Source organism: Chiloscyllium punctatum, chromosome 3, assembly GCF_047496795.1.
Source record: "Chiloscyllium punctatum isolate Juve2018m chromosome 3, sChiPun1.3, whole genome shotgun sequence".
Classification (NCBI taxonomy): domain Eukaryota; kingdom Metazoa; phylum Chordata; class Chondrichthyes; order Orectolobiformes; family Hemiscylliidae; genus Chiloscyllium; species Chiloscyllium punctatum.
Window position 1 is genome coordinate 93,028,763 of NC_092741.1, and position 26,282 is coordinate 93,055,044.

Genomic DNA, 26,282 nt, shown 5'->3' on the forward strand with positions numbered 1-26,282 from the left:
GGCCAACTAGCAAATGCAGATGACTTGAGCCGCTTCCTGCTGGCAGATACACCACCGGTGGTGCCTCCCTGGAAGGGTTTCATTTGGTTTTAAACTTTCTGGATACCCTTCACTCACCACTGACAATATCAGACTATGGACACAAAGGTTCTGGTCCTGGCAAAACTAAAACACCTGTTAGTGATGGGGGAAATAAAAGAGCCATCACAACAAGAACAGAAACCTTTCTGCACTTGGTGAGACCAGATCAAAGTAGAGAACGTCATTTTATTATGGGGAGCAAGAGTGATTGTCCTGAGCAAAGGTCACTGCCGGATACTGGCTGAACTCCACCAGGATCATCCAGGGGTGTCCAAAATGAAGATGTTGGCGAGAAGTTATGTCTGGTGGCCAGGACTGGATGCAAATACAGCTGTGTTGGTGGACCAGTACCCAGAGTGCCAACAAGGACGCATATTACTGCTCGTAGCTCCCCCACATTCATGGGAATGGCCAGGAAAACCCTGAGCTCCATTACATATTGACTGTGCTGGCCCTTTCACCTTAAAGTGGCTAGATAAGCATAGTGTTCATTTGTCAAACATGGAGCAATGGTATAAATTTGGTGTCATTGTTGTGTTTTTAACTTCAAGCACATCTATTCTGCTCTTCTACACAGTCTCTACTTTTGAATTACCCTCTTGTTTGTTTTCCAAACCATCCTCTGTCTAATTGCAACAGCCTACAACTTGCAGTTATATCCCTGTTCATAGAATCCCTACAGTGCAGAAAGAGGCCCATTGAGTCTGCACCAACTCACTGAAAAGCAATCCATCTAAACCCAGCCCTCCTGCCTCTTCCCCACCCTCACCCATCCCCCAACCACTTGCCTGTAACCCCACATTTATCACAGCTAATCTGCTCGTCTGCACATCTCTAGACCAGAAACCGCAACACCTGATGGAAACCCATGCACACACGGAGTGAATGTGCAAACTTCACACACACACAGTCGTCCCAAGCTGGAATTCAAACCAAGTCCCTGGCGCAATAAGGTAGCAGTGCTAACCACTGAGCCATGCTGACACCATGTTCCTATCAAATTTTTGGTGGATAATTTGAAATTTATTACTTTACCGTCATCATTTAAAAGATTACCAGAAGACAATAATTACTGAAATATGAAACATCTAATAATACAAAAAACATCTATAAATCTGTATTCTACATGTAAAACTTAGGTCACCATAGTTTTAGAGAACATCAGGCTATTTTCTTGTTAGAGAAAGATGACTGCTGGTGATTTATCCTGAGGCTCACCATGGCTCAGACAAGAAGAGACATTGAGAAGGACAGTCCTTCTTGGTAACCTCAATTGTTGTAGGAATTGAACACGCTGTTGACATCAGTCTGCTTCACAAATCAGCTGTCATGTAACTCAAATGGCACAGAGAAAATTCAATAATGTTACACTGAAGGTCCCAACTTTACAAACGGTTTTATTTCTTTATTATATCATTCCTTCTTTAACTAACAAATTGTGCTCAAAAAGAGTTGTATCATGTAATCGCAAATTTCATAAAAATACACAGAGGAAATATCTTATATGAAGAAAATGAAAAGGAACAGAACAAATTCACATTTGAACTTCAGGGTAATTTCTAAATGACAATTTTGTTTGGATATAATTCCATTCACAGTAATATATTCATAATCTTTAAACCAAAGCTACTCCTTCATGAGTTTAAATAATTATTCAAAAGAATTTTAAATTTACAAGTTAAAAAAGAGATTTCAAGTCTACTATAAAAGATATTTTAGAGCAAAATGCAGCAATCTTATGCTAATAACTGTAGTTGCAGTTTATACATAACCACATTGTTAAATTTAGTTACATTTACTATAAATAAAATGCAAATTATTTTCTCATATGCTTCCTTTCAAGTATTTTATTTCATGTTACTCAATGGTTTGGAGTTCACTGAGCATTTCATACAGATGAACAAAGGGTTTAGAATTTATTTGAAGGTGAGCAAGACAATTATTTTCCTTTTCTATTTTGTAGAAGGTTTTGTGTTGTAGATCCATGGAATTTAATCCATGGAATGGTTTTTGCCTTTGTTTGCACAGCCTGCTGTTTCCTCAAAGGGGTGAGCTGTAGTGTGTAGTGATATGGGAGGAGGTGGGTGTAGGAGGAAGGGAGTGATGGAGGGAGGATGGGGTTACTAAAGCATTACCCAGCTTCCTGGTAAACCTAGAACCCCTATATTGCAGAAAGAGGCATTTATCCCATTGGGTCTGCGCCAACTCCCCCCAAAGAGCATCCAACCCAGAAGCAACCCATCCTTGTAACCCCACATTCATCATGACTAATCCACCTAGCCTGCATATCCCCGGACACTATGAGACAATTTTGCATTGCCAATCCATTTGATCTGCACATCTTTGAGCTGTGAGTGAAAACAGGAGCACCTGGCAGAAACCCACAGAGAACATGCAAACTCCATACAGATGGTCACCCAAGGCTGGAATTGAACCTGGGTCCCTCACACTGTTCGGCAGCAGCACTAACCACTGAGCCATCGTGACATCATCATTGGCAGCAGGCATTTTTCATTTTTTTCCTGTCACTAATCCTACCAGAAGAACTGTGCCAACCTGAGTTATTGAGAACAAACCAGAACGTAAGTTTCCTGAGGAAAGTTTCACCAAAATTCTAGATAACTTAACAGAAAATCAAGTAAAATTTCAGTGCACTACACCAATTTTACATTCTTGTAAACATTTGAAGCCCAAGAATTTAAGGGATTCTGAGCAGACCCATAGTAGAGCCTGGTGGAATAAACCAAGGTGTATGAAGGGGGAGGAGAGAGAAAAAGAGGGATAAGCACTTTAACAATTAAACAAGACAGGCAAACACTTTTCTAAAGATACTAACAATGTTGCCTGCAAAAATAGATTGATTATAAGAAAAGAAGAATCTATAGTCATGGATAATTCTCTAATATTAATATAATCTTAAAATGAGCTTAATGGCATTGCAGGCAATCATGAGTTTACATTACATTATGGAATCCCTAGAGTGTGGAAGTAGGCCCTGTGACCCAATAAGTCCACACCAACCCTCCAAACAACAACCCACCCAGACACCTTCCCTATTACTCTACATTTACCCCTGACTAATGCACCTAACCTACACATCCCTGAATACTATGGGCAATTTAGCATGGCCAATTCACCTGACCTGCACATCTTTGGATTATGGGAGGAAATCCACGCAGACACAGGAGAATGTGCAAACTCCACACAGAAAAGCACCCAAGCCTGGAATCAAACCCAGGTCCCTCGCGCTGTGAGGCAGCACTGTGCCACACTTGCTCTTATGTTTATTTTTGTTGATAAGAACTATTTCCCCAAGACACAAAGAAGATATTTCTGATTGCAATTAAAATAATCATTGTTCATGTCGCATGGCACATAGTTTTACGCATTTTAATTTCATACATGTTTCAGATAAGCAATATTTTATTTCTTGAATTATTTTAAAAAAGTTTTCTAGGGATGTAAATGCATTTTAATTTTTCCTCCTGCATCGAAATATGTTCAATTTGATGTATTGAGTTCCAGCAGTTAACTCAGACTTGAATAGCTAAGAGATGGGTTGTTATCACTCGAGTGAAGTTGCTGAGTTAAATTGTAACTTTCTGAAAGATTGAAGAAAACAACAAGATCAGGAAGAGTTGAAATTCACACAACAACACTGGATTATTCTAAAATAACTTATCTGTTCAGCTTTTATTTAAACTACGGCATTGGGCTACAACAACAACAATAATTTGCACTTTATAGTGCCTTTTGATGCATTAGAAACATTTGAGATGACCTGGTTTTAGGACACTAGTTGTGATGGAAGGAAGATAAAGTAAAAATAATAAAAAGGTAAAGGTTTAAGATATGATCCTAAAGGTGAATTATGAAGAGCTTTTCATATGGTGGGAAGGGATTGTGGAAAGTCATAAAAATATGGAGTTGAGAAAGCTGAAGGCTATAAACTAATAGAGTGAAGAGAGGGTGAGATGGAAAAACTAGAGCGCATGTTCTGGAATGTAGATCTACAGGAACTGGCAGAGGTAGTGAGAGTTAAGGCAGATTGAGAAAATAATTGAAATTGATAAGAGCTAGAAGATAAAGGAGCAGGATTCCTGGTATACAGCAGAGCTTTGAAATTTGAATGATTGACAAAAGACCACTACAGTAATGGAAGTCAGAAATGAGGAATACAAACAGAAAGTGCTGGAGAAACTCAGCAGGTTTGACAGCATTTATAGAGAGTGAAATAAAACAGGCAATTCATGACTGTGCATGAGACAAATATTGCTGAGGTGCAAGCTGATAATCTTAGTAATGGATCCAATGTAGAGTTTGAGACACAAGTCAAGGTCAAACACAATGCTAAAGTTCTGCACAATCTACCAAGAGGGGGGAAAGCAACCTTTAGCACTAGGGCATAGACTTTGTTTGGCAAAGTTGAACAACAAGACTGTGTTAAAAATTTCATTGAAAAAAATAAGATGGAGACGTTTATAACAGTGTCACACGCCACAATGTCACCTAGCTGCCTTAAAGCTATATTGCCTTTCTGAGTGGGAAATAAATATTCCAAGGTTCATAATGTTTGGGGAGACAGGCAGAATGGCAAATGATGAGAAATAGCTTTGAGAGTAAAGGATGACATAAAGACATGAGTGAGAAAAGATATAGAGTCAGAAGATCATGAAGTAGAATCAATATGGATGGAAATTAGGAAATGCAATTGTCAGAAAACATTGTAAGGGCTAATTTATATCCCTCTTAATAGGAGTTACTGTATTATGCAGAACGTTATTGCATGGAATTATTGCATGGAACTTTAATCTTCAATAAACTGGGATAATAAAATTGGCAGGAGTGCAGCAGAAGATAAGTTTGCATAAACTTTCCTGTGTTGGTTCTTGAAGTAATAGTTAACTAGGAATCAACTACGGTAAAGCCATCTTAACTCTAATATTGTATAATGAAGCAGAAATAATAAGTAATGTCACAGTCAATGATCCGCTGGGAAAAAGTGAATAAAACAACTTGAACTCAATGTTATGTTTGAACATAATACACTACAAATTTAAACAGTGATTTTTAAGTTAAACAAAGCCAGCTATATGGGTATGAGAGGAGAGCAGGCTAAGATTAATTGGGCAAATAGACTAAATGCATATGGCTGGAAATGAACAGTAAGAAAATTTAAAGAAATAATTGAAAATATTCAACAACAAAAAATACATTGAAAATGAGTTCAGCAAACATAACCATCTGTGGTTCACTTGGGAAAATTAAGGATAATATTAGAGTGGAAAAAGGCTTATAAAACAGCAAGATTGGTCTCAGGTTTAGATGTGTTTTACAAACCAGTAAAGGATAACCAACACCTTAATAGGAAGAGAAAAAGTAAAATCAGAGACATGTCGACTAGAAATGGAAAAGCTGATTGTAAGATCTTTTACAAGTACATAAACATATTAAAGTAAAGCTAAGGTGGTTAAAATAAACCCTGATGAAGGGCTCCTGCCCGATTTTCCTGTTCCTCGATGCTGCCTGACCTGCTGTGCATTTCTAAGCTTGACTCTAATCTCCAGCATCTGCAGGCCTCGCTTTTGCCCAGCTAAAATAAATGTCAGTCCATTAGAAGCAGAGAGATGAAAAATTATGATAGGGAATAAAGAAATGGCTGAAGCATTGAACAAATATTTTGAGTCTCTCTTTACAGTAGAAGACACAGTTTTCTTTCCAGAAATAGATGGTAACCTAGCGGCTAAAGGGAGTGAAGAATATCAAAGTTTTGGGGAAACTTAAGGGTCTAATGCCTTCCTGTCCTTCGGACCCAATGGATTACACCCTAGGCTTCCAAGAGAGATATCTGCAAAGACAGTCAGTTTACTAGTTACCATTGTCTAAAATGTCTTAGATTTGCGAATGGTCCTTTCAGATTGGAAATTGTCAAATGTTACAATTTTTTTCAAGAAAAGACGGAGAGAGGAACTAGAAACTACAGGCCAGTTAGCCTAACATCAATTATTAGGAAAAAATTGGGATCTATTATTCAGAAAATTTTAGCAATACTGTTAGAAAAGCTTAATGATTAGGATAAACCAATACGGTTTTAATAAATGGATATCCCAGTTGATATATCTATTGGAACGTTTTGAGGATGTGACTAGAGTTAAATAAAGTGCAATCAGTTGATGTAGTATATCTGGATTTCCAAAAAGCATTAAATATTATGCTGCACAAAAGGTAAATAGTCAAGTTAGGTGCTCATGGAGCTGAAGGCAATGTATCAACAAGATGGTTATCAAACGGAAAACAGTAATATACATATATGTGATATTTTTAACTAGGCAGGCATGGTAGAGTGCCACAAGAGTCAGTGCTGGGTCTCAATTATTTATAATGTACATCAATGACTTAGTTGAATAAACAGAGCGTAATTTATTAAGAATGTTGACAATATAAAGCTTAGCGCAAAGGTTAGCAGTAGAGAGGGTGTGGGAGAGTGCGACTGCAAAGGGATATAGACTGATATAGGGACAAAGATATTGATGAATTGAGTGGATAACAAGATGGCAAATGGATTATATTGTAGGGATGTGTAAAGTTATTCCTTTTGGTTGCAAAAATAGAAAAACTGTGAAGCCTGTAGGTGTAGCTGTTCAAAGGTGTACTCATGCAAGATATGCAGAATTTTATCACGCAAGTATAACAAGCAATTAGTAAGGCAACATAGCATGTTGGCTGTTATTGCAAGGAGACTGAAGAGAAGAATAGTGAATTATTGTTGCAGCTGAGCACATGTGGGATACTGTGTGGAGTTTTGCTCTCCATATTTAAAAACAAGTGCATTGGAACAAAGGTTCAGTAATTTATTACCTCAGTTGAGAAGGTTGTATTATAATGTTCAGGAAGTTGAAAAGGTAGATGGTGAAAGATTGAAAGATGTTTGCTGGTTCAGCAGTGATCATATTGAATTGTGGAGCAGGCTATCATTCCCCAATTCTGGGTGTTCTTATAAGATAGTTCAGGGACTCAAGCATACGTTTACTCACTGTCAACAGGCAGACATAGACTTGCATGATAATATATTTCTTCCTGCTGACTTCCATTCCTGCTTGGCCATTAAAATCCACCAAGTTTTCTTCTGGTGCAGATGGGCAGAGAAACTCAAATGCAGTTTCTCATCTGAAATCTTCTTGTGGCAAAAATTTAGGGCCAACTTGATCACTTATTATATAGAGCAAGATCTCTTCACTTCAGTAACAACCATTAAATTACTGCTAATTGCATTAAATATTTTTTGGATAGCTTTATTTGTGGTTCTTTTTTTTGTTTGGGTTCATTGTTATACTTACTCCTTTTAGCATGAAATCGAGGATGAGGTTTTGAGGAAGGTTTTGCAGTAGAAACATTCTGACTAGTCTGAAAAGCAAAAGAAAACATGTTTTAATGTATGGTCGCATACATCCTTATTCAGTTCTCATTTTTATTCCTGCTCTTCCCATTTCTCTGTTCCCTGTAGAGGGATTTGATAAGGTTTAGAACTTACTGGGAGCATGTCTCAGGAAATTACCAGCAATCAGCTGGTAATGACAAATCATGAGATTTGTCTCTACAAGCACCACTACTGGGGAAAAATATTGTGACAATTAGGCTATTTTTTCAAATTTATATAATTCCCAAAGGGAGCCATCAGCAGACAATTTACCTCCATGTCATTTTGTGTCCAGACACCTGTTGTTTGAGAATGGCAAAAGTAATTCATTAGCATCCTAATGATTTTAAGGGTAGCCGAGCTGACCAAATCACCGTGCCACCAATCTATAATATAGTATCTGCAGTTTGTCACATTGCAACATCAACCTGTTATTAGATCTAAGATAGCTGGGGAACATTGATAATTATTTCTTATCGTATTGTTTTCCTTGTATTTTAGTGTCCAGTCACCAGGTATATCAGAAATTGGATCCATTCATATATATTCAATACAATTCATCCCTCTAGATATCAACCTAATATCCAGAGCTGGCACATTCAAGAAACAGAATGATTTTAATGCATTTCATTTTTAAACTCAGAGACAGGGATGTTACCAATAAACTGAAGGTTCACTCCATCGAATAGTACACTTAAGATGGTCTCGACATTGGGCAACTCCTTGCGAGCTCCCTACAGCAGATCTTATTCTAACATTTCTTGTTTGCTGAGCTGGAAGGTTTGTTTTCAGGTGTTTTGTCACCATACTAGGTAACATCAGTGAGCCTCCGGATGAAGCACTACTGATATGGCCCACTTTCTATTTGGTGACGAAACGTCTGGGAATGAACCTTCCACCTCAGCAAGCAAATCTACATCCAGAACTACAACCTGAGCTACAAATCTTCTCAAAACTTGTTAATTTCTTGTAAGCATTCCACACTTTTCAACCTAAATTCTAAGTTTGTAAAAATTGCTAATAAGTTTTTTTTAAATCACCTCCTGTGCAATGTAACTTGAATGCTTCACTCTGTCTAAGCACCCTATGATCTGGATGTTCTTGCTTTCTATGATATGCCTGTACTGCTCACAAACAAAGCTTTTCACTGTATTTAGGTACATGTGACTACAGTAAATCAAATAAAATCAAATTTACTTCATAAAATTGAACAATTTCAAGGCGATACAAAATATAGACACTATAGAGAACTGTGGATACTGGAAACAAAAACAAAAATTTCCAGAGAAACTCTGCAGGTGTGATAGCAACTATGGAGTGAAAAAGGAATTAATATTTCAGGTCCAGTGACTGTTTTGAGTTCCATCACTCAAATAATACCTGCGTCTTTCATGGACTAAAGTTGTTTTTAAAAGGAGCCAGCAAAACTGACTTATGATATTCATAGGTACTACCTGACTTGCATAGTTTGACTAAACGTAATCAAACCAATGTGGCTTAAACAAGGAAAATCTGAGCTCCTTTTATTTCCGCCCAAGGCTAGTAAGGCAGTCAAAATTGGAGAACAGCAATATTCCTCATAATGGAATTAGAGTATTATTTGAGACAAAACATCAGCCAATTTGGTGATGATACCTATAGTGTTGAAAATGCCTGAAGAGGTTGGGTGTTCAAAGTCCATTCTCAAACTTTGCATCTTTAATGTTTGCAGTTGTGGGATTGGGCTGGATCTGGACTATAGTTCCACCACATGCAGTTCCTGGAAGAAGCTGGCAATTAAATGATCTCCACTTGAAAATCAGATTTTCAAGTCCCTGGTGTTTGTAGTTCAGATCTTAGACTGGTTAAGAACAGGTCTATTCTCATTGCCATCTCCTTGAGAAATTGAGGTACTTCTCTGGTCCCAGACCAATTTAGTCTGGTGGTCAGGGATCCTTTGAAGATGGTAGTCACAGATGCATTGGGCAGGTCAGTTGCCTTTGGGATTGTGAACTGTGGACAAGATTATACATCAATCCTTTGTTATTGACCAATTTGCCAAGAACTGTCAACAAGTGATGAACTGTCAAGATGAGTCTACAACAGCAGAGAAGTAGCAACAAGTGTCAAAATGAATATTTATGAATGAAAGTGTTTTTCTCAAAATTTTGTAGTCTAGAAAATAGAAATTTGAGTAACAGAACAATAGTATTTTCTCTAATGTGCATGGGTACATGTAAATACTCAAAGTGTTGGCACTGGGAGGTGAAAGCAAAAGGACTGTGAGTGAAATAGGCTATAACTGGCATGGGTATGAGACAGCATTGGGAATGGAGAGATGGTATGAGGTTGCATGGGTTGGCACGGGTGAGCCTTGGTCATGTCTAGATGTAACAAAGGCAAAAAAGGAGTTGCAAAATCAAATTCATGTCTATATAGATTGAAAACAAATGTGCTGGTAGACACAGCAGGTCAGGCAGCATAGAGAGCTTGATGAAGTATCATCTAGACTTGAAATTAGTTAAAAATCAAACAACACCAGGTTATAGTCCAACAGGTTTATGTGGAAGCACTAGCTTTCAGAGTGATGCTCCTTCATCAGGTAGTTGGAGCGGCGCTCTGAAAACTGGTGCTTCCAAATAAACCTATTGGACTATAACCTGGTGTTGTGTAATTTTTAACTTTGTACACCCCAGTCCAACACCAGCACCTCCAAGTCATAGACTTGAAAATATTAGCTTGCTCTCATTCTACTGAAGTTATCTGACCCGCTGAGATTTCAGTACAAATTCCAGCATCGGCAGTAATTTGCTTCTACCTCAGATCTACAGAGACAGTCTTAGTGATGCTAAGTGAGCTTTGTTTGCTCTTTAATTGGTGGAATACCCTCTTACTGACAGAGTACTGTAGTCAAGAGCTGGGACTATCCCCATCCTGGCAGTGGTGAGACAGATGGAAAAAAGGATAATAATGGGATGAGTTTGCCTTAGACAGTTGCTGTCTCTTCTCACCATGTCTGCAATAAAATGCTCAGCTGATAGCCAGTGAGGGGCCAAATTAATACAATGGTAGAGAACTATTTGTTAGCTGTAACCTGACACACTGCCCTCCACACTTTGCAAGAGAAATCGGTAAATTATGCCTGAGCATTCTATTGTCAGATCAGACACAAGTCCCAGTCTTCACATCTAAGCTTTGTGTGTGTGTGTGTGTGTGTGTGTGTTGGAATTACTTTCAATCCTTTTTTTGTTAAGCGGTAGTATATTGCTGTTGCTTAGAGTTAGACCTTAGACCCAGCCAGCATCTGCTGTCATCCTGGGGTTGACTGACCCACCTTCCAAGGAATGCCAAAATCCTGCACTGAAAATCCCCAGCTAGATTCACAGAACCAGGAAATTCACGACTCTGCACTTCTAACCCAGGAATGAAAAATTGAAGCCTGTGGCTCTATGATCAGTCACAGTTTTATTTTAGTCTGGTTAAATATGAAGCAGATTATCAATGCACATCCCAATTTTTCTTCACTTCACACCATAGTCTCAGGTTTACCTCATCTCTAGAGCCTTTTCCAATCTTGTATATTTTCCTTTATCCTTTGGTGTCCCAAATTGGTCCCCTTTGTATGACTCCTCTCCTTTATATTCATAGCTTCAAAGATTCATACAGTGCAGAAAAGGCCCTTCAGCCCACTGGGTCTCTACTGACATAACTACAACTAAAAGTGCACTAATCCCAATTTCCTGTACTTTTCCCATATCCTTGAAGGTTATGATATTTTAATTGTTCATTCAAATGCTTTTTAAAGGTTGTAAGGTTTATGGCCTCCATTACCTTGCCAGGTAGTGCATTCGAGATTCTCACCACTTGCTGAGTGAAAAAGGTTTTTCCCAAATCCCATCTGAATCTTCTGCCCCTCACCCTAAAGCCATGTCCCCTTGTGATTGACCCCTCAACTAAAGGGGTTGATGCTCTCTATTCATTCTGCCATACCTCTGGTATTCCTACATACCTCAATCATGCCCCCATCAGTCTGCGCTCTCTAGAAAGCAATCCAAGCTATCTAGTCTCTCCTTACAGCTCAATTTCTCCATCTCAGGTAATATCCTCTGTATCCCCACCAGTGCTTTCACATCCTTCCCATAACGAGGTGACTAGAACTGCATACAGTACTCCAGCTGTGGCCTGACCAATGCTCGTTACAACATCAATGCTACCTCCTTGCTCTTATACTCTATGCCATCACTGATGAAAGCAAGTGTCCCACATGCCTTAACTATCCTATTTATGTGTTCTGCCAACTTCAGGGATCTGTGAATAAGTATCTCAAGATCTCTCCATTCCTCTGAGCTACCCAGTGTGCCCTGCCATTCATTAAACACTTCTTCATCTTGTTTCTTCTTCCTTTGCCCTCTGATCTGCAGAAAAGCTTCTTACTAATCCCTCAGGGTTCAACCTAAGTGGTTGAGAATTTCATTCCCAGACTCTCCGTCTCTCTCTATCCCTCTACCTTCCCTTGAAAACCTACACTAATCTCATTCCTTACAAAGAGTCTTCAAGTGTCCATTCCTCTTGTTAATTCTCTGGATCATGCTATGGGACATTGTGTTAAACATACATATATATAAAAATACATCATATACACTGTTAATATCCTTCCGTTTCCTTTGTTTTGTTCATTATTACAATAGCAAACCAATTCTATCCATGTTAGTTTTGAGAAAGGTTTCTACCAAAATCATTAATATATTTTTCTCTTTCATATGCATATTGCTGTCATTCTTAGTTTCATAACCTCACCTTTGATCTTGAAGAAAATCCTCTCAATGAAAACTTCTTCAGCAAGGCTTCACGTACCTACATTAACAGCAAAACAAGGCATTTCATCAGGTGAAGTGAAAACAGAAATGTTAGAAAAGCGATGGAAATAGCATCAATGGCTCACCTTATTGTCCATGAATGTTCCAAAGACTAAAATGAAGAATCCCTAAAAAACGAAGATAATTCTTAAGCAGTTAATCAATAGATCTTTAATTGATTGTAAACACTTTTTTTAAATGATTATCTTAACTATTAGAAAAACTGTCAATACTTTATTCATACTGAAATAGAAGCTAAAAGCAGAGGTTTCTTTCAAGCAATAATATCTAACAGAATGCTTCTCAGAGCAAATTTCTGGTGAATCTGCAGAACAACATCAAGCATGTTGCCTGGCTGGCTTTAAGCTTATCAATTCTGCTCCCTCTAATGGCAGATTTCTTCTGCAGAGGTGATCAATATGCTTAACTTTCTCATATGTGTTTTCCGATCACTTCATGACCTTATCCCATTCTGTAACATGTGCTGCAATCTTTTGAGATGTCTGTCTATATCTCTGTTATGTCCTCCTGTGTATTGCTCATTATAAATCACTCTCCCACTGGAGCTATGCCCCAAATTTGGATGTTCTAATTCTCCCTAACGCATTCCAAACAGCATTTCCTTGTTTTGATATATACCATGAGGTGGGCATGGAGAGTGGATAGACAGTGGCTGTGAAATATAGATAAACGTGATTTTAATCCTCAGTTTCATGTATGGAAGCTGACCAAACTGAAGGGCTTATCCACAAGACTGCAGCAGAAGAGGACACTGAAGATCTGGAGATGTTGGGAGAGAAATCACAGCGAGAGGGTGTGTGGTTTGATCAGTAAGGAAGTTGTGGGAAGAGGCTGTAAAGGTTACAACATAGTCCAAGATCACAAGGAAGAGAGTGAATAGATGGTGTACGGAGGTCATGTGGAGGTGTTCTGGAATTGGTAAGAGGAAAGTTTTAAGGAGGAGTTCTGGGCAAAATGAGGAGGAGTTCTGGAAGAAAGATCACTACAGAGAGTTCCCATGGAGTCAGTATTATAATGAAGTGTGGGGTTATAGAGACTGAACAAATGGATTGGGTTCTGGACATTGCAAGAAGAAAGAGGTTTGGAGATTTCACGGAAGATTGTCACGGAAGGGAGGAGCATCAAAGAGACTGAGCTTCAGCCATCACAAAGAAACCATTGTCAAGGAAAGACTCCAGAAATAAAGGTGGAACAAGCCTTGAAAGAATATGAGGAGGAAGAGGACCTGGAGACAGAGGATGAGGCTCTTTAGACACAGTGAGCAGAAGAGGCTGTGGAGATCACAGCAGTTGTTTTGATGATTGTTGGACAAAGAGGGTTCAGGAAAATCACTGCTACTTTTGTACCCACAAGCTGTTTTGGAAATGCAATTATCATCTGCAACCTTATCTTCCATATTACTGCCAGATTTTCTGAGCCCATAAATCTCAAAAAACAGTAAAATCTGAGACTGCAACCTTATCATGTTATAATTACTTACTTCGCCGTGAAGATGCAGATACTCATATGGATTCAAACCTAGCAGCTTTAATCAGAAATTGGCTTATTTGCTGGCATCTTTATGTGATATGAAACTTAATATTGACTTGGCAAAGACTTACCCCATGATCTAACTCTGCCCCAATTAATACCTCATATGTTCCAAATTTTGCCTCATGATGCACAGAGATATTCTAAGTGTTTTCATGATCTCAGCTAATAATATTTCTGGACAAGTCAAATCCTGGATTTAAATCTGACTTGATAGATCATAAATGGTTTTGATTTCTTTTTAACATGGTGGTCTCCTACTGAAGCACTCATTTAACAATAAAACAAAAGTCTATCAAATCAAAGAAATGAAAGGAAAATAAAATAAACCATACTGTTTACTTATAACAAAACTTAAATGTTTTGGAACACACAGTAACATATCATCTGATCAATTCCCAAAAATCTCCTTTTACAGTACCCAAAAGCATCCTTTGTACTGTACTCACCCAGAGAATAAAATCTCTTCATCTAGTACTTCAAATGAATTAAGTTACTGTGACATCAGCTCCACATTGGGAAAATCTGATAAGTTATCATATACCTGTGCTTAACCAATTTCAACTTCAAGTAACCTCTTCAGGATTTTATGACATCTCTGGACTGGGACAATTACTATTCCTTGCTCTAAGTTACTTTTCCTTTACTAACCCCTCTATTTCTTGGGAACACTGCTTTATATGTCCTTTTTTTTTAATCCATAGACGACTGTGGAACATGAAAATGAATAAATAATTTTCTTCTAAGCAATAGGCAATTCCCATGTATTTTCTACTAAGAAACCTATAACAGAAACCTTAATTCACAATTATTAATATTGTTGATTGTAAACTTCCTAATATAAGCAAAAACCCATTCATCCTAAATGCAAATTTTCTATCAGGTTGTTTGAAAAGAATTCACCAAACCCATCAGACAAACAGAAAAATTCATTTGTCACGAGTTGAAAATGCGAACATCCAAAGTTAAAAGCAATTCATATTAATATATATATGTAGAACCACTGGTGATCTATGTAAGGCTAAAATTTCTTCCTTTCTCCACATTATAATGAGTAGACCTCAAAAAATATACTGGACAAACTTAGGGAAGTTCTGATGTGTTAGACACTACATAAACAAATCTCATATGAAATAGTGATATTCCAGTTCATTTTCTTACCATAGAGAATAATTGTCAAGAAAACTAATCTTTTTTGCTCAAAAAGCAGAAATTGCTGGAAATGCTCAGCAGATCTGGCAGCATCTGTGGAGAGAAATCTGTGAAGAGTGGGGTCCTGAAGAAGGGTCACTGGACCTTAAAAGTTAACTCTGATTTCTCTCCACAGATACTGCTGGACCAGTTAAACATTTCCAGCAATTTCAGTTTTTGTTTCTGATTTCCAGTTTTAATATTTTTGATCTGCTGGCTGCACTGGGCTGATTTGATGTCGGATTTTGATCATTTCCAGATACAGACAGTACTAAACTAATGGATCACAGTTTGTTGATAACTGCCTGATGAATTCTATTGCATAAATATGGGTTAACCAGTGGGAAATCAAAAGTTAGAAATCTTAAATAATACATACCTGAAAAGCATTGAGAATTGTAAATATATAATGGAAAGCAATAGGGGAATCTTGTTGAAAGGTTGGTATTCCAAATGCCCAGGTGAGTCCAAGGATTGGGGTTAGCACAGCAATGCTTCTCACAATCTGTTTGAATGCATCTCTCTCCTGATTATTGGCTCTGGATCCATCCCCAATTGTTGGTCGGAGCAACTTAAAAATGACTATAAACAAAATGATAACATTGATTGCGATTATAACCAATGCAGGTATAACAAATGCAAGCAGAGGGTATTCGGTCTCCCAGCCGAGCCAGCAGGCACCTTCTCTGGTGTAACTGTTTCTTGGAAAGGTAACTCCGATTGTGATGATCGAGATTATCAATGGAGGCAGGTAACCAATGGCAAATGATATTCCCATCATAACTGATCTGCTGAGATCATGGAAAGGGAATAGTAAACGATAGACAAGCAGCAGGCCCAGGGTTAACATCCAGAAGAATAAGGCAAGATAGAAAAAATGAATGAAGAAAGTAGCAGCTGTGCAAGCCCGTGTTCCTGGTTCTACAGCTGAAGCCACAATGAACCATACGTCAGCGACCAGCAGATTTACTGCAATATTCAGAATTCCAACATGGCGAATGTATGAGGTTTTATTTTTGGTCACATGCTTCCACACAATGGCTTCTATAATAATAGTGATTAGTAAACTTCCGATTGAGATGGCAACTCCGATTTTGGTGATATAACTCAAAGCTGGACTTTTATTGGTAACAGGAGACATTAAAATCGAAAAGGATGTTAAATGTTGACAGTGACATATGATTTCTTCTTCCCTTATTTCGGATTCACAGCCAGTATCATTCCATAAATTGCCATTAAAATCCCAGAACGCACACATGGCACTGTTGAAATCTAATGTGCGATTTCTTGGTGAGAAGGTCATGTTGATGTTAATAGGTTTCTCAACATTTATTGTTACTGTCACGACGAGACCATTAATCAAGAAGTTTTTACCAAAAGTTGTGGTATTGGGTAAAATGTCAATCCATGTTGGATATGCGAGACTGATTACTGTGGCATTTGCTACATCTGAAAATTCTTCAGTCGAAATGAATATATTAGCACTTAAATTGGAATATTCCATTGCGGAAAAGTTAGCAAAGGTGACATTAAAATCAGAGACATCAGTCTGTTGAACAATTCTATTAGCACTGAGTTCAAGGTTATCTTCTTTAATACGTAATGTGTTATTCTGCAACTTGAGCCGAGTATTAAAATTTTCTACTGACTGCAATAATTGAGAACTAGGATTGGTATTGCTTTGGCTGGTATTTGAGAGAATTCTCCACGTATTTACTGATGCAGAAGATATAACCGAACTCACGGTTTCTAAGAAATTCTGAAAAACACAAAAGAAAGCTTTATTAATCAAATAATTACTTGCAAATTTTTCTGAAAATTAACATACTTGGCACCAGAAAATGGCCAAAAGATGGAGGCTTGAATAAGGAATGAATCAAAGTGGCACGCTGAGAAAGCACAACAGGTCTATTAAACCTGTTCCACGCTGAAACTCAGGAAAGATCTAAGTAATCATGCCAGGTATATACAGCCTCACCACCACCACCCACCACCTACCCCACAAATCCCCGCTACCACCAAGTACTCCATCCCTTCTTGCACAGTCATAAAAATCTCCCAAAATGCCAGAAAGGACAGATTTTTCATGACATAAAATCAAACTGTTAAAATGTCACTTTAAACCACTCAGGTGATCCAAACCAATCCAGAATGCATTGGACTGGTGGTGTTATTGCTAGACTATTAATCACGTGACTCAGGTAATGTTCAAAGATCCTGGCTTCAAATCACTCTATGGCAGATAAAGTTTGAATTCAGTAAAAATCTGGAATTAAAGAGTTTAATGATGACCATGAAACCACGCTGATTGTCAGAAACACTGAAAATGTGTTGCTGGAAAAGCGCAGCAGGTCAGGCAGCATCCAAGGAGCAGGAGAATCGATGTTTCGGGCATGAGCCCTTTAGGACAGGAAGGTGCTGGATTACATGTGACTCCAGACAATGTGGTTGACTCTTAAATGCCCTTTAGGCAATCAGGGATACACTGGCCTATCCAGTGATGCCCACATCCCATGAGTGAATATTAAAAATGATGCCTCATACCACCTGTTCAAGGAACATTTAATATTCAGCTTAATTATACTTTAGCACTTAATCTAACTAATTTATTGTGTTATATATATTTATGATTGAAATAGAGATTGGATTAGGCCATTTGGCTCTCTGAGACTACTTCTGCAAATCATGAAGATCATGGCATTTTCTTCAACTTTAATTCCATCTTCTTACACTACCTCCATTTATCAAAAAAAAAGATTGAACTATCTAGAAAATCTCAATAATTAAGCATGCACAATTCTCTATGCTGGAGATAGAGTCATAGAGTCATACAGATGAACAACACGGAAACAGACTCTTCGGTCAAACTCGTCCATGCCGACCAGATATCCCAACCTAATCTAGTCCCCTTTGCCAGCACTTGGCCCATGTCCATCTAAACCCTACTATTCATATACCCATCCAGATGTCTTTTAAATGCTGTAATTGTACCAGCCTTCACCACTTCCTCTGGCAACTTATTCCATACACACATCACCCTCTGCATGAAAATGTTGCCTCTTAAGGTCCCTTTTATGTCTTTCCCCTCTCACCCTAAACCTATGCCCACTAGTTCTGGACTCCCCCACCCCAGGGAAAAGACCTTGTCTATTTACCCTATCCATGCCCCTCATGACTTTATAAACCTCTATGAGGTCACCCCTCAGCCTCCGACATTCCAGGGAAAACAGCCCCAGCCTATTCAAACTCCCCCTATAGCGCAAATCCTCCAACCCTCGCAACATCCTTGTAAATCACTTCTGAATCCTTTCATGTTTCACAACCACACATGACATCACTTCCACCCCCACACCATCGCTGATGTCACACGCTCAGGACTTCCGCAACCCCCCCCCCCCCCCCCACTGCCATGTTTGCCACCACTTCCACCCCCACCAACGCCACTCACCTGCATTCTGCTGACACGCCCTTCCCAGATCCCACTGTCACCATTCTTGCCCCCCAGAACCCGGAGGGGAACACCATCCCTGCTCATGACTCTACCCTGACTCACCCCACCATCACACCCACTCCAGTTACCGGCCCCGCCCCACTCCCAGCTCCACACCCACACCAGATCCCAGCTCCCAGCCCTGCCGAGTGTTCACCATCCCCCGAGACCTCCCCCTCACTGAGGACAAACGATCAGTTCTCAGCAAAGGAATTACCTTTATCCCCCTCCACCCACGCATCAATGAATTTAATACACGGCGTGACGTCGAACACTCCTTCTGCCGCCTCCGCCTCTGAGCTTATTTTTACAATCTGGACTCCCGCCCACCTTCCGAGGACCCCTTCACTCACCTCCAACACACTACATCCACCTGGACACCCCGTGCTGGCCTATTACCTGCCCTCGACCTTTTCATTTCCAACTGTCGCCGAGACATTAACCGCCTCAACCTGTTTACACTTCCCTCCCCCACTCCAACCTCTCACCCTCACAACGCGCAGCCCTCCACGCCCTCTGCTCCAACCCCAACCTCACCATCAAGCCAGCAGATAAAGGGGGTGCAGTGGTAGTCTGGTGCAGTGACCTCTACACTGCTGAAGCCAAACGCTAACTCGAGGACACTTCCTTCTACCGCCCCTTCGACCATGACCTCACCCCCCCATCACCAAACCATCACCTCCCAGACCATACAGAACCTCATCACCTCTGGAGATCTCCCACCCACAGCTTCCAACCTCAGTCTGGGAATCCCGCACTGCCCGGTTCTACCTCCTTCCCAAGATCCACAAGCCTGACCACCCTGGCCGACCCATTGTCTCAGCATGCTCCTGCCCCACTGAATTCATCTCTACCTACCTCGACATTGTCCTACCCCTCCTAGTTCGAAACACCACCCATGCCCTCCACCTCCTCCAAGACTTCCGTTTCCCCGGCCCCCAACGCCTCATCTTTACCATGGATATCCAATCCCTCTACACCTCCATCCACCATGACCAGGGCCTCCAAGCCCTCCGTTTCTTCCTCTCCCGAAGTCCCCAACAGCACCCTTCCACCAACACTCTCATTCGTTTGGCTGAACTGGTCCTCACCCTTAACAATTTCTCCTTCAAATCCTCCCACTTCCTCCAGACCAAAGGGGTAACTATGGGCACCCGTATGGGCCCCACCTATGCCTGTCTCTTTGTTGGCTATGTAGAACAGTTGATCTTCCGTAATTACACCGGCACCACTCCCCACCTCTTCCTCCGCTACATTGATGACTGCATTGGCACCACCTCGTGCTCCCACGAGGAGGTTGAGCAATTCATCAACTTCACCAACACATTCCACCCTGACCTTAAATTTATCTCGACCATCTCTGACACCTTCCTCCCCTTCCTGGACCTCTCCATCTCCATTAATGATGACCGACTTGACACCGACATTTTTTTTTATAAACCCACCGACTCCCACAGCTACCTCTTCCCACCCTACCTCCTGCAAAAATGCCATCCCGTATTCCCAATTCCTCCACCTTCACCATATCTGCTCCCAGGAGGACCAGTTCCACCAGAGAACACACCAGATGGCCTCCTTCTTGAGAGACCGCAATTTCCCTTCCCACGTGGTTAAAGATGCCCTCCAACGCATCTCGTCCACATCCCGCACCTCCGCCCTCAGACCCCACCCCTCCAACCGGAACAAGGACAGAACCCCCTGGTGCTCATCTTCCATCCCACCAACCTTCACATAAACCAAATCATCCCCCGACATTTCCGCCATCTCCAAAAAGACCCCACCACCAGGGATATATTTCCCTTCTCACCCTTTTCTGCCTTCCACAAAGACCGTTCCCTCCATGACTACCTGGTCAGGTCCACGCCCCCCAACAACCCACCCTACCATCCTGGCACCTTCCCCTGCCACCGCAGGAATTGCAAAGCCTGCGCCCACATCTCCTGCCTCACCTCCATCCAAGGCCCTAAAGAAGCCTTCCACATCCATCAAAGTTTTACCTGCACATCCACCAATATCATTTATTGTATCCAGTGCTCCCGATGCGGTCTCCTCTACATTGGGGCGACTGGACGCTTCCTAGCAGAGTGCTTTAGGGAACATCTCTGGGAGACCCGCACCAATCAACCACACCGCTCTGTAGCCCAACATTTCAACTCCCCCTCCCACTCTGCTGAGGACATGGCGGTCCTGGGCCTCCTTCACTGCTGCTCCCTCACCACCCGACGCCTGGAGGAAAAACACCTCATCTTCCACCTCGGAACACTTCAACCCCAGGGCATCAATGTGGACTTCACCAGTTTCCTCATTTCCCCTTCCCCCAAACTTCCAGCTCAGCACCATCCCCATGGCCTGTCCTACTGGCCTATCTTTTTTTCCACCTATCCACTCCACCCTCCTCTCTGACCTATTACCTTCATCCTCACCCCCCCACTCACCTATTGTACTCTATGCTACTTTCTCTCCACCCCCACCCTCCTCTCATTTATCTCTCCACCCTTCAGGCACTCTGATGAAGGGCTTTTGCCCGAAACATCGATTTTCCTGCTCCCCGGATGCTGCCTGAACTGCTGTGCCTTTCCAGCACCACTCTACTCCTTCCGATAGGAAGGAGACCAGAATTGCAATCAATATTCAAAACGTGGACTAACCAATGTCCTCTACGGCTGAAACATGTCCTCCCAACTCCTATACTCAATGCGCTGACCAATACAATAAAGCATACTAAATACTTTCTTCATTATCCTATCTACCTGTGACTCTACTTTCCAGAAACTCTGAACTTGCACTCCAAGGTCTCTTTGTTATGCAAAACTTCCTAGAACCTTACCATGAAGTGTATAAGTCTTGCATTGATTTGCCTTTCCAAAATGCAGCACCTCACCATTATCTTAATTAAATTCCATCTGCCACTCCTCAGCCCTTTGGCCCATCTGATCAAGAGCCTGTTGTACTCTAAGATAATCTTCTTCGCTGTCCACTACACCTCCAATTTTGGTGTCATCTGCAAACTTACTAACTTTACCTCCTACGTTCACATCCAAATCATTTATATAAATGACGAAAAGTAGAGGATCCAGCACCGATCCTTGTGGCACTTCACTGGTCACAGACCTCCAGTCTGAAAAGCAACGCTCCACCACAATCATCTGTCTTCCATCTTCGAGCCAGTTCTATATCCAAATGGCCAGTTCTCCCTGTATTCCATGAGATCTAACTTTGTTAACCAAGTCTCCTAAGAGGAACCTGTCGAATGCCTTACTGAAGTCCATGTAGACCACATCTACTGCTCTGCCCTTATCAATCCTCTTTGTTCCTTCTTCAAAAAACTCAATCAAGTTCATGAGACATGATTTACCACACACAAAGCCATGCTGACTATCCCTAATCAGTCCTTGCCTTTCCAAATACATCAAAATCCTGTCTCTTGGGATTCCCTCCAAAAACTTGTCCACTACTGATGTCAGGCTCACTGGTCAATAGTTCCCTGCCTTTTCCTTACCCCTTTCTTAAATAGTGACACAATGTTAGCCAACCTCCAGTCTTTCTGGACCACAACTATGACTATCAGTGATCCAAATATCTCAGCAAGATGCCCAGCAATCACTTCCCTAGCTTCCCACAGAGTCCTAGGGTACTCCTGATCAGGTCCTGGGAATTTAGCTACTTTTATGTGTTTCACGACATCTAGCACTTGTTCCTCTGTGATATAGACATTTTTCAAGACATCACCATCTGTTTCCTCACATTCTATATCTCCCAAATCCTTCTCCACATTAAACACTGATGCAAAATACTCATTTAGTATCTCACTGCATCTCCTGTGGCTCCACACAAAGGCCACCTTGCTGATTTTCAGGGGCCCTATTCTCTCACATATTACCCTTTTGTCCTTAATGCATTTATAAAAATCCTTTGGATTCTCCTTAACCTTATTTGCCACAGCTATCTCATGTCCTCTTTTTGCCCCCCTGATTTCCATTTTAAGTATGCTCCTACTGCCTTTATACTCCTCTAAGGATTCACTCAATTTCTCCTGTTCCTTTTCTTAACTAAAACCTCAATTTCTCTAGTTATCCAGCATTCCCTACACTTACTGGCCTTTCCCTTCACCCTAACCAGAATATACTTTCGCTGGACTCTCGTTATCTCATTTTTGAAGGCTTCCCATTTTTCAACTGTCTCTTTACCTGCAAACATCTACCCCCAATCAGCTTTTGAAAGTTCTTGCTCATTCCCGTCAAAATTAACCTTTCTCCAATTTAGAAATTCAACTGTTAGATCCGGTCTATCCTTTTCCATTGCTATTTTAAAACTAATATAATTATGGTTGCTGGCCTCAATGTGCTCCCCCATTGACACCTACCCTGTCTTATTTCCAAGAGTAGGTCAAGTTTTGCATTTTCTCTAGTAGGCACATCAACATACCTGAATCAGAAAATTTTCTTGTACACACTTAAAAAATTCCTCTCCATCTAAACCCTTAACACTATGATAGTCCCTGTCTATGTTTGGAAAGTTAAAATCCCCTACCATAACCATCCTTTTATTCTTACAGATAACTGAAGTCTCCTTGCAAATTTGTTTCTCAATTTCCCGCTGACTATTGGGGGTCTATAATACAATCCCAATAAGATAATCTTCCCTTTCTTATTTCTCAGTTCAACCCAAGTAACTTCTCTAGATGTATTCCCAGGAATATCCTCTCTAAGTACAGCTGTAATGCTATCCTTAATCATAAACACCACTCCCCCTCCTCTCTTGCCCCTCTTTTTGTCCTTCCTCTAGCATTTATGTCCTGGAGTTTAAATGCAGTTTAAATTATCACTCTTACCTTGTTCCTGCCTGCCCTAACGGTTTGACTTGCTCCTTTTCCCAACTGTACAAGTCTCAGATTGACCTCTTTTGGCACTATCTCCCTGGGTCCCACTCCCCCAAATCTACTAGTTTAAATCTCCCAAATTGGTCTAGCAATCCTCCCTGCCAATATATTAGGCCCCTTCCAATCCAGGTGCAATCCATTCTTTTTGTATAGGTCCCTTCTACCCCTGAAGAGATTCCACTGATCCGAAAATCTGATCTCCAAGGAATCAAAAAAGTTCTCCAAAAACATAAGGAGGAGAGAAAATTCACCCTGAAAGCTGCCAGTGCCCTGGCAAAAAAAATTAATCTCCATAACTGACAGTACTCTGAAATGCTGCTTCTTCAAGCACAGGCTGATTCTCTCTTCAGTGTTCAGTGCAACTATCAACAGCAAACATGGGAGAGAAACAGCCTATGATTAGAGAAGCAGTGACAAGTTTAATGGTAACCTTAATCAAATCGGGGCCAGGCTGATAAAATGGAAGTTTCTGGTCCAGCTCTGGAGAAGCACAAATTCCTCTGTCATGGAGGGAGGTTACAGGAGATGGGTAAGAAAGAGTTTGAAAGGATGGTGAACAGCTGTCAGCTGCAAAGCAGAGACAGCAGTTTCATACTACTTAAAGGGATATTCAGCTAATTGGGAACGAGGAAAATGTGAAGACACTGAGGTGAGGAACATCTTATAAATGCTTGTGGAATTTCTGGTTTAAGACTTGTAAAATTCAGACCTTCTACACTGCTGAGAATGTAATCAGTTGCTATTGAAATGAACATTGTCAATTGTTAAATCTATCAAATGCAGTGAAAAAAGAAGTAACCACCAACTTAAAATCTTCTAGCTTTGTGGGTATGTAAAGGAAATGCATTTCATGTAGCCTCAACAGTCTATGGAAGACCTGCTTAGATTGATGGCTTCGTGTCTAGAGACGTGTCTGTCAGTCATTTTGGGATTAACTTTCGCTGTTAGCTTGTGTATTCTGTTATGTGAATTTAATTGCTGGGGTGTCTGTAAAATTAGTAGTGAATGTGTATCATAAATTTAAGTTTAAAAGAGGGGTAATGATCCAACTCTGATTTTGGGCGCATCTAAATAATTCACATGTCAATACAAATATTGAACCAGCTAATGAATTTGTTTGCGAGAATAAAAAAAGGGGATACTCCAAACTAAAATGTAAACTTTGAAAATGAAAAAGTAGCTAATAAGTCTGTATCTTTCTAAATGTGAATAAATTCCACCCCTAAGAATCTTCTCCAATAAATTCTCTCCCGCTGATGTAAGGCTCACTGGCCTGTAATTTACCAGAATATCCCTGTTGCCCTTCTTAATCAAAGGAACAACCTTGGCTATTCTCCAGTCCTCTGGGACACCTTCTGTGAGTAAAGAGGACACAAATATTTTCTCAAGGCCCCAGTAATTTCCTAGCTGCCTCCCTTAGCATTCTGGGATAGATCCCATTCGGTTCTGGAGACTTGTTTACCTTAATGCTTTCCAAACCATCCAATTCCTTTTTTATACTAACTTGTCCTAGAATATCAACATACCCCTCCGAGGCTCAACAGCCACCAGGTCCTTCACCTTTGTGAATACCGAGACAAAGTGTTTGTTAAGGATCTCACCCACTTTCTCCGGCTCCACACATTAATTCTCTCCTTTCTCCATGAGTAGACCTACCTTTTCTCTAGCTACCCTCTTACTTCTTATATACATGTAAAACACTTTGAGATTTTCCTTAATCCTTTTCGCCAAAGACATTTCATGGTCCCTTTTAGCCCACCTAATTCCTTGTTTGATATTTTCCCTGCTGTTCTTGTATTCTTTAAGGGCTCTGTCTGTCTTCAATTTCCTAAACCTTACATATACCTCCTTTTTTTTGACTAAGCATTAAATTTCTCTTGTCACTCAAGATTCTCAAACCTTGCCATCCCTAATCTTCATTTTCAGACGAACATGCTGTTCCTGAACTCTGATCAACTGACCTTTAGAAGGAAGCTATATGCCAGATGCGGATTTACCCTCAAATAGCTCTCCCCAGTCTACGTTTCCTAGTTCCCACCAAATATTATGGTCATCAGCCTCACCCCAATTTAATTTCATTCAAAGGCTACTCTTGTTCTTATCCATTAGTAACTTGAAACTTACAGAATTATGGCCACTGTTCCTGAAATGCAGCCCCACCAGAATTTCAATCACTTGGCTGGGCTCAATCCACAATACTAGGACTAGAATGGCCACATATTTCAAAGACCATTTGCTTCAAAATTTCTTTAGGATAATAAACCTGGGGAAAATGTTATTTCCAAATATAGTAGAAATGATTCTATATGGAACTTACTATGCTTGGATCAACAATACTTGGCCAGATCTCATCAGAAACTGAAGCATGCTATAATCCATATCTGATGCATTCTTCAAATGGATTAAGGACACTGAAATTTCATGTGCAAAAGGATGGAAACCTGTCTATTATGCTACTGGATAATTCACCAAGATGGACCAGCAGCTTTAACAATTGAAAAGGTGGCTTTAACAGGAACATGAACATGCGGAAAATGTTCAGATTATGTAATGGGCCCACAGTTTAAGAAAGAAGTTGACCATTAACCATTGGTCGGTCTTCTGAAAACAAATTAAATAGCTAAGATATCACCTAGAATTCAATGGTTTAGATTGAGGCTAATGAACAACAACTGAATACTTGCCAGGGAAGTACCACTTGACAGCAGACACAATAACTTGGATACCAATATGTGGAGCAGAGAAAGCAAACACAGATTTCCTAACAGAGTCAAAGTTTACATGTCAGAAGCCAGAAGTCAGTTACCAGCTACAGGAAAGAAACCCTACAAGAAATTT

The 26,282-nt window shown here is 40.4% G+C and overlaps 1 protein-coding gene across 1 annotated transcript in view; it reads right to left on the minus strand.

Moving 5' to 3' along the window:
• Positions 1-1,455: 1,455 nt before the first annotated feature.
• LOC140454235 (adhesion G-protein coupled receptor F1-like) overlaps positions 1,456-26,282 on the minus strand; it is an 84,569-nt gene continuing 59,742 nt past the window's right edge. Inside the window, exons 11-15 of the mRNA XM_072549045.1 lie at positions 15,455-16,834; positions 12,420-12,461; positions 12,275-12,331; positions 7,419-7,485; positions 1,456-3,683 (exon numbers count right to left, since the gene is read on the minus strand). Coding sequence (XP_072405146.1) covers positions 3,610-3,683; positions 7,419-7,485; positions 12,275-12,331; positions 12,420-12,461; positions 15,455-16,834 — 1,620 coding nt within the window. The 3' untranslated portion in view covers positions 1,456-3,609. The remainder of the gene's footprint in view (positions 3,684-7,418; positions 7,486-12,274; positions 12,332-12,419; positions 12,462-15,454; positions 16,835-26,282) is intronic.